Here is a 9,476-nt window from a genome sequence, read left to right as displayed (position 1 = left end):
GGGTTAATCCTGGGAAGAGGAATTCCAAGGAGCTGGCCCCACCCCCTGTGTGTCCCACTGTGGTGAAGGCTGGAGGCACTGTAGGGACCTGGGCTGGAGGAGGGGGAAGATAAGACCTAGGAGGATCAGGTCAGGGGTAAGAGCAGGAAACAGGAGGTTTCCATGGAGCTACATTAAAGTTAGACAAAGCAGTGGCCTCTTAGGGAATCATGGAGGCATGGCCTGGCTGCAGGCACAGCTCAGGTGGAGAGCTGTGGGGAGGGAGAACCCCCCACCAGACACTGTCCCCTCACTCTGACTCTTCAGCTGTTACCCCAGGGAAATGCCCAGCAGTGAGTGGTGTGAGAGGAGGTGGGGGTGGTCGAGGGGGTGACTGAAGGGGCAGAGGATGCTGGTCAAGGAAGGGCCAGACCCAGGGAGATGGTTTTCAGACTAGACACCTCCCAGGTGACGATGTAGGCAGGGTGCCCGTGAGGTCTGGTATCAAAAACTCTGTCCTTTACCTGTAGAATTGCAGAGAGGTTAAAAGTACCATCCCAAGGCCACCTGATGTTGAAGGTGGCCATTCAGAACTTCAAAGTGACTACCACTCTTGCTTCTTGACAGTGACAGATTGGTGAGTGGCTCACTCCCTGACATCCTTTCAGTGATCTAAAGTGAGGGGAAAAGGAGTCGTTAGTTACTGTCCCATAGCAGACTGATGGTATAAAACAAAGAACATGAATAGACTGACAGTAGTAACAACACAAAGACTGACAATCAGGCCAGAGGCCACAAGGCTACAAATTGGCGCCAAACTGAAAGTACAATATCAGACAGGCCCATGGATTGGAATCTGCTGCTCCCAGGGACTAGAGCTGCCTGTTTACTCTCACCCCTATCAGACCGCCCTTGGAGCATCCTCCTGAGCATCCTCCTGAGCTGAACTAGGAGGTCTCCTGGTTCATCAGCCCGCCTCTTGAGTCTCTATAGAGCCTGCACATGTTCAGATTAACAGTCAAACATGAAACATGAATCTAAATGTACCAGCCGGACTTAGCTCCTTCTGGTCTTGGTAATGAGTCAAGGGACTCTCTGCCCTCCTGGCTGGCTTGTCAAATGTTAGACCCTAATTCTGGGTTCGTGATGGGCTGATTGGAGAGCCCCGCTATACAAACACCAAAACCAGGAGATGAAACAATCAAGAGGTGTTTATTGAACAAGTGTACTCGGGTGTCAGCAATCTCGGGGAAAGCTGCACTTCCCCCAAAGGGTTTAGGCTCCTTTTTATAGAGACAAGCCGCAAATCAGCATACATGCATGGAGCATAAGGTGACTGATTACAAAGTATGATCTCATATTTGAGAGATCACCCAGGTATGACCTGTTCATATACAAGGGATAAACCATAGAATGACTTGGAATATCCCCAGACTGTCCATTGGCCAGGAGTGACCCAAACAGGGTTGTTTAATCTGGGACCATTTGTTCCAGGGTTGGGGGCCTATTTCCTTGTTGTGGGCCAAGACCTGTGAGAACCTTTTTTTTTTCATCCTCTGGCTTTCTCCTTGCTGTAACTAGCCATATTTAACAAAATCAGTCTAGCATATAATCACTAGCCCCATCACCATAGTAAGCTTTCTTGTTCTCATAATTCCTGATGTTTCCACCTATGTCAATGTCCATTCTTTGTGATTTTCTATATTATGCTTGCAAGAACTATTTTCCTCCCTCTTTCCCACATCCTTGCTCTGCAAACTAAAATCTTTCAATGTGATGGGAATGTAATGATGGGCTTTAGAAGTAATTACATTTCAATAGTGTTATATGTAACCCCTGTATAAAAAAAAAAAAAAAAAAAAAAAAAAAAAAAAAACAGCCTGGGACTGAGATTGGTGGATGGTGTCAGGATTGAAACACTTAACAGACCATCAGGAGAAGTTAAGAAGCTGCTGTCACCACCACTGTTTATTACAGAGAGTTATGGGCTTATATACCCAAGCCAGGGGATGGGCTAAGCATAAGAGGAAGTCATGCACTATCCACATGGGGTCAAGGTATGGGCACCGCACACTGGAAATTTCTGAAAACAACCTTGTTTGCACGGAAGATCTACAGCTGAGTGGGGAGAAGAGAGCTGTAAGAGACAAATACTTAAATTTCCCAATAGTTCCTCCCTTTTTATTTTTTAAATGAAGTGATACCTTGCTTAGGACACCTGAGGAAAAAATACCTCATCAGTCATGGGGAAATGATCTCATCATTCCCTGTCTTAGGTGGCATTGATCAAGCTAGGAGTTGCCCGTCATTGGTTATCACTTCTCCAGGATCTGCAGCCATACTTAGACTGATTCAGGTTATACTCTCAAAGCCATGAGTGCCTGTCAGGTGACACGTGCCTATTTATTGTACTTTTTGCATAATCCAGATGCAGGGACTAATACCCAGGACCCCAGTAGGGAATATGCAATAGACCCCAACCAGGGCTATACCCATTCCCCCACATGGGACATGAAATTTTATCAATTTTCCTTTTCAGTCACTTGTCTCTGTAAACAATAATTGGGAATTTGGGCATCATTCTTTCCAAACTGCTTCCTGCTGGTAGGGGGTACTGTTATGGGGATCCTAAGAAGACACAGAAATCCTGGCTGTAGTCTGCAAGGCTGTCTTGTCCCAGGGAATGCTTCAGGGAGTCCTGCTTGATCAAACCATGTTAGTCTGGAAGGAATCCACAGCTTTTCATTTTCTGTGGAAACAAAAATAGAAATCCTTTTCCCCAGTAACCTGTCCTTAGACTTATATTTTGAAGTCACAGCTTTTTAAAAATCTATAAATTAAATTAATCCAGCAGCATTTCCTCATCTCCCTTATCTAAAGAAAGATCCTCACGACTATGTTCCCTATGAGTCTTTTTATGACAAAGCCTCAGCTTACTACAGAGTTCTTCAATTTCCTCTATTAAAGTTTCCTCCTCCAAATCATCCTCTCACTGGACTCAGAAAATGTTAACCTTTTTATATCATTCTTTTTACTGGGGATCTGACTAATTGTTACTTTTCATCTAGTTTCCTCCTCTTGAACCTCTCTAAAAGCCTCCTTAGTTGTCTGTAGTTTTTTTTTTTTTTTTTCACTTTAACTTTTTCTGTTAGTAAGGCAACTTCGACTAATCTCCACAAAGAGAAGGTGGCTATCAGAATGCTGTCAAGACCCTCTTTATGTAGCTTCTTCTGTAGATCTGATTTCACTTGTTCTCAATGAGGAACATTTGGTCCTCCCCGGTCAGATACCAAGGACTAACTTTCTCTATGTTGTCTGCAGCTTTACTTTTAATTTCTGTTCCTTGTTGTTTTAAAAGTTTTCTTATTTGTTCCTTTGTTTCATTCTCACTTGAAGCAATTCCCATATTGTTTTATGTACCTTGTTTACCCCAATGCACTCCTGCTGGCTACAGAGTGGCCCTGACCAGGATTCCTCACTTTCCAAATCTCAGTGGGACTTCCACTTGCCACACCCATGCAGCCTGGGACCAAGATTAGCAGAGGGTGTCAGGATTGAAACACTTAACAGACCACCACGAGAAGTTAAGAAGCTGCTACCAACACCACTGTTTTTTACAGAGAGTAATGGGCTTATATACTCAAGCTAGGGGATGGGCTAAGCATAAGAGGAAGTCATGCACCACCACACCTGGGTCAAGTTATGGGTACTGCATACCAGAAAGTTCCGAAAACAACCTTGTTTGCTCAACCTTGTTTGCATGGAAGTTCTACATCTGGGTGTGGAGAAGTGATCTGTAAGGGACAAGTACTTAAATTTCCCAACACTGACATGTGATAGGAATATAATGATGGGCTTTAGAAGTAATTATATTTCAATAGTGTTATATGTAGCATTAGTTAAAAAATGCTTTCATTAAATGTATTTTGATCATGTTTTTCTCCTCCCTCATCTTCTTCCCAATTCCTTCATGTTCTTTCCTCCTTTCTCTTTCCAAAAAGAGAGAATCAATAAAAAAATAATAGAAAAGTACACTAACGGGAATGAAACAAAAAGAGCCACCCCATCATTTTGTAATGGCTAAATACTCCTGGGCACGAGGCTTGCTTTATGTGGTGGATATACACAGTGACACTCTATTGAAGAAAATTGATTTTTTGTTTTCCCAATTGGAATTGATTGCAAATAGGTTTTCTATTAAGGGTGTGATACATGTCCACTTCACCCTCTCAGAAATCCATCTGACTTGAACCTTTGTGCATGCTGCTACAGTCTCTGTTGTGGGATAACTAAGCTTCAATGGGCATGACAGCTGGCCTAGATCATTCACAGTAGATATTTCCAGACAGCAAGCCTGGGTCTGCCAGAGGACCTAGACAACAGCAAGTCTGATGAGAGATGACATGAACCTATGGACAGTGACCACTTCATCTCAGCAGATGCCAGTTTTTTGGATTTCCCCTGGAGAAGGGTTGGATATATAAGGCTAACCCTTTCCTGGAATAAACTGAGCTTCTTGTTTCAACTTGTTTCCAAAGCCTGTGTCATTGGTGTCATGCCTACTTTCCCTCACCCGCAAGGGGCACCAATAGGATCCTGCAACATTCTCTGAGTCCATATGTGCATCATTCCAGTTGTGTCTAGAAGACAGTATCCTTGGAGTCAGCCACCACTTCTGGATTGTACAATCAAACATTTTGCATTCTCTTTCACATTGATCCCTGAGCCTTTAAGGGAGTGGGTTGATGGAGACATCCCATTTAGGACGGAGTGAGAGAGCCCTACCCATGTAGACATTAGCTACACTAAAACAAGGAAAAGTAGAGTTTTTCCTGACTAGTCATCTTATGACCTGCTCTCCCTGCTGTTCTTTCTCTTCTTTTTTTTTTTTTTGACTGAAATCCTTTATATGTGTAACACTTTCCTCTTACTAAAATGTAGCCTCTTGTTAAAACTTCTCTACCTGACTGACTCCTTTCCTCCTTCAATCCTGATCTCACTCTTCCTTCCTTCCCTTTCTTCACTTGTCTTTATTTTTATTTTACATATCGATCCCAGTTCCCTCCCTCTCGCCCACCTCCCTCCCTCCCTCTTTCCATCCCCCCACATCACATGCACCCCGACCACCCTCCCAGCCCGCCCACCTCCCTCCCTCCCTCTTTCCATCCCCCCACATCACATGCAACCCGACCACCCTCCCAGCCCATCCTCCCTCCACCTAAAGGGTGATGCCATGCAGGAGGGGTCATCTAAATCTGTCAAATCATTTGGAGTAGGGAATAAGACATCTTTCCTGTCTCTAGGTTAAGGGAGTATTCCTTCATGGGGGATATGCCCGCAAGGTCCTTTTGTGTACCAGAAATACATCCTGGCTCCACTTAGACTGAGGTCCCTTAGACTGCTCAGTCCTGCTGGCTGAGACCCATGTTCATGGGGTCTGAGTCAGTCCCATGCTGGATTCCAAGCTATCAGTCTTGGGGCCCGTTAGCTCATCCTTCTTAGGATCAGCTATCTCATGAGTTCTTCACTTGTCATTTACCTTTGTACATCCTTACTCTCCTGTTCTTTTCCTCCCTCAAAGTTTTAAATAAGGATAGTATTGTTAGGAACTGAGTCAGCTGTCTCCTTGTCCTAACATTTTTCTGCACCCAGAACTGGAAAAATTAAATTACAATTAAGGTGATATTCCTCCAATCCACACCAGACCCAAGTATATATTTTATCTGAGCTGCTAGAATAGACTTATAGGATTTTCCCCATCAACTGTAAGGTATACCATCTAACAAAATGACATTTATTCATTACTTTTAAAGTTCAGTTAGCCCAATACCTACCATACTAATGAATGAAAATTGCATCTGTTTTCCAGGTTTGGGGAGTTTGATATTTCAACATACCTTGATCAATGAATTTCAACTGGATTGCTTTAATAAGAAACACCATCCTTATTTCCCTTTTACTTTATCCTAAGTCACAAAGGGGAAACTCAGTATTTTGGTAAAACTGCAGAAATTGTCTCAAAATTTCTAAAATTAGAGGCTAGAATATTATTTTACTTTTCCAACACTTTCACATGGATTTCTGAAGACAATATATTTAAAATATATTTGTTTAATATCAATACATAAGAACAAAGACTTATTCATAAAGATTTGATATTTATTTACTTATTTTACAAGCCAGGCAAAAATACTTCGTTGAACTTATAGCATTTAACTTTACCAAACTACATAATGAAACAAATTAAAGAAAACCAGGCTTTACCATGTTTTAATGCTCTACTATTCCCAGTGTACTGACCTACTAACTCTAAGACTATTTCATATTTTCAAGAAAAATTATTTTTGTATTGCTTTACTTCATTATCTGGATGACAGGAAAACTTCAAGCATCATCAGGAATGGTAGAATTTGCTGGTGATTTTACTGGAGAATCTTTACCAGCTTGGTCAGTGGCATCAGAATCATCTTCATCTCTGGCCTCTGCTCCTTCCTGCTCTTCCTTCACAGCCTCTTCGTAAAGGGCAGAGATGGCACTCGGTGTTGTTTTGTTTATCTTGGCCAAGAACTCCAGGACTTTCATCTTGCTTATTTCAGCATGGGCTTGGGGACCCCACAGAAACTCATAGCGTGGAGGATCACTGTCAGCCACCTGCCGGTATTCCAGGTACTTCAGCTTCACTAAATACTGGGTCATGAGCTTACGGGGCTCACCAAAGATGCGGTGCTTCTTCCCTGGATAGATTTGCTTCTTCTTCAGGATTTCCCAGATGTCTTCCTCACTGGCACAATTGCCTCTAATGTAGATGATACCCAGAACACTCATAAGGAAACCAGTCTTTGGTAACCCTTTGCCAGCACGAATCCTCCCATTGTTAGGGAGCTTCAGCTTGCTGATGAGGTTGTATGAGGGCTCACTGGAGTTGACTTCCCTCACTTCCACAGCAAAGATTTCGTCGAGCTTCTCAGAGGCTTTCCTGAGGATCTCAGGGAAGTCTTTCTCATACTTCTTTGTGATAACCTTCAGCATTTCTTCCTTGGTAGTAAGCTGCTTCAAATTGTAGTTGTGGAGCAGGTATTGTAAGAGCAGCACCACCTTTCTGGCTATCAGATCACGGTGCAGAACGATGGTGCAGGGCTTGTCTTCAAAGGGGCATTCCCTTTCCTCATATTTATCACTTTCCTCACTGGAACTCTCATCTGATTCAGAGGAAGAAATACTCAGAGGAGTTGAGGCAGATGGTGTTGCTTTCTGGGTCCCAGCCTTGGGAGTACTGGAAGACTCAGCCCCAGGCTGGCTATGGTAAGCAGCAGAGGACTCTCCTTCTGCCTCTGGTGTTTCCTCTGTTGTTTCCCATGCACCTCCATAAGCCTGAGCCTCACCTCTGGCCTGGTGGCGTTTCTCCCAGGCATGGAGCTTACTCTTCTGACCTCGAGGCATGATGACTCTGGCTAGGGACAAGAACAGAATATGTTGAAAGGATGCTGCTGATGAAAACACTTGTAAGAAGCAGAAGAAGATGATATGAACACTTTAACCAGAGAGAGAAAAACCTGTTTGTAACTAAGGCTGCCTCTTCAGGTTTCCATCAGTGAAGCACTTTAGGAACCCACTGGCCTTCTGTTCTCAACTGCCTGGTCCCTAAGGAATAAGCAGAGTAATCTCTGGTTACAATCTATCATTCCTGCCTATGCTGAGTTTAGCTGGATTAAGCAGGCTGGCGCTCATGCCTTTAGGATCTTCCAGTTTGGGGAGCCTCTAGGTTTCCAGTGAGAATCTTCATGCGAATTTTTGGAAATCCTAATTTTGTTCTCCACTACTTTCCAACTGTCTCCCTGTGATACTCTTGTATGTGTTCTCCTCAGATATTTCTTAAACTCCCTTGTAGACAAATTTAGGCCATCTCCTCTAACAAAAATCCCTTACCACTATGTCAGCTACAGTGACATAGCATGAGAGTAAATGGGGGCCTGTCCCATTACTTCTGCACAGAAAATCTAGGTTCCTAGGTGGGGAGAAGTACCCCTATTCATTCCATAGAGTCCTTATCTGACTTCTGACCATTCTTGGAATACTTATCTGAATAAAGTAACCTTTCATTCATCCTAAGAATGTCATTACTCTTAAGACTATTCTGCCACTAATTGACATAGTAGTCTTGCATTTCCCTCCAAGGAGTGATGGCAAGGGCAAGCTATGAACCTCCTGAATGTATTGGGATGGGAAATTCCCTCAGAACAGACTCTACATTCCTCACCTTAATTCCCTGCAAAAGATGATCTTGCCTCTTTTGCCCACATGAAGATCTTTCACCCTCAAGTCAAGAGCCTCAAGTCTCCAATTGAATAGGAACAGACAGCTTATGTCTGTGGGACACCATGCTTGGCCTTCTCAGACTCCTACAGGGAAGTATCTCTGCCTACGTTTTTCTGCATTTTCTATAGTTATTGTAGGCTTCTTTCCTCTGCTAAAATGTAGCTCCACATTCTTACTGACTGTGCTACTTTTGAGCCCATAAAGTCATAAAAGAAAATGTATCAATTGTCCCGGTCTTCTCAAGGCTCTTCTAAATTGTTACAAGTATTTTTATGGGGTGTTACACTACTGTACATATGGAACAGCTTCATAAGGTGTGATGTGAGTCCCTCTCTGAAAGCAACATAGACTAGGAACAAAGGTGTATGTGGCAGGCGAGGGAGGGACAACTTTTATACAAACTGGACAGATTAAAATGGTGGTGCCTAGCTATAGTTCTGTAAGGTTGAAGCCTCATGAGCTTTCCTCCTTCCACATTAGCATGCCTATTGGTGTCCTCCTCGTCCAGGTCATGTTTGAACTACAGTCTGCATGTAACATTATATGAACTGATATGGTTGTCTTTTGTATTTAGTAACACACATACACATACCACTACCACCACCACTAGCAACAAGACTGCCACCTACACCATCACCACAACCACCACCATCACCATCAACAACGAAAAACAAAGAGACCATGAATTTAAAAGAGAGAAAGGTGAGCATGTGGAATGGTTTGGGAAGACAAATGAGAAGGGGACAAATGGTGGAAGGAATGATATTGTAGTCACAAAAAGTAAAATTATTTTTAAAAATACCAACATAAAAATGATGGTCATATGTTGCAGGAACACATAGAGACAGCTGACCTGAACAAGGAGGAGCTAATGCCCCCCACAGACTGATAGCTGGGAAGCCAGCATGGGACTGACTCAGGCCCCCTGAACATGGGTCTCAGCCAGAAGGACTGAGCAGTCTAAGGGACCTCAGACAGTGGAGCCAGGATGTATCCCTGTTGCACAAAAGGACCTTGCCAACAAATCCCCCATGGAGGGATAACTGCCTTAATCTAGAGACAGGAGAGAAGTCCTAGTCCCTACTTCACATGACCTGTCAGATCAACATGACCCCACCTAGATGGCATAGCCCTACATGTGGAGTGAGGGGGGCAATGGGAAGGGAGGGTGGTCAGGGTGC

The 9,476-nt window shown here is 43.5% G+C and overlaps 1 protein-coding gene across 1 annotated transcript; it reads right to left on the bottom strand.

Moving 5' to 3' along the window:
* Positions 1-6,363: 6,363 nt before the first annotated feature.
* On the bottom strand, positions 6,364-7,419 carry LOC127218039 (melanoma-associated antigen B3-like). Its single transcript, XM_051179051.1, has one exon. It carries the CDS (start codon positions 7,417-7,419, stop codon positions 6,364-6,366), a length of 1,056 nt encoding a protein of 351 aa, XP_051035008.1.
* Between the last annotated feature and the right edge of the window lie 2,057 nt (positions 7,420-9,476).

Source organism: Phodopus roborovskii, unplaced genomic scaffold, assembly GCF_943737965.1.
Source record: "Phodopus roborovskii unplaced genomic scaffold, PHOROB, whole genome shotgun sequence".
Classification (NCBI taxonomy): Eukaryota; Metazoa; Chordata; class Mammalia; order Rodentia; family Cricetidae; genus Phodopus; species Phodopus roborovskii.
This window is presented reverse-complemented; position numbering and strand designations above follow the sequence as displayed.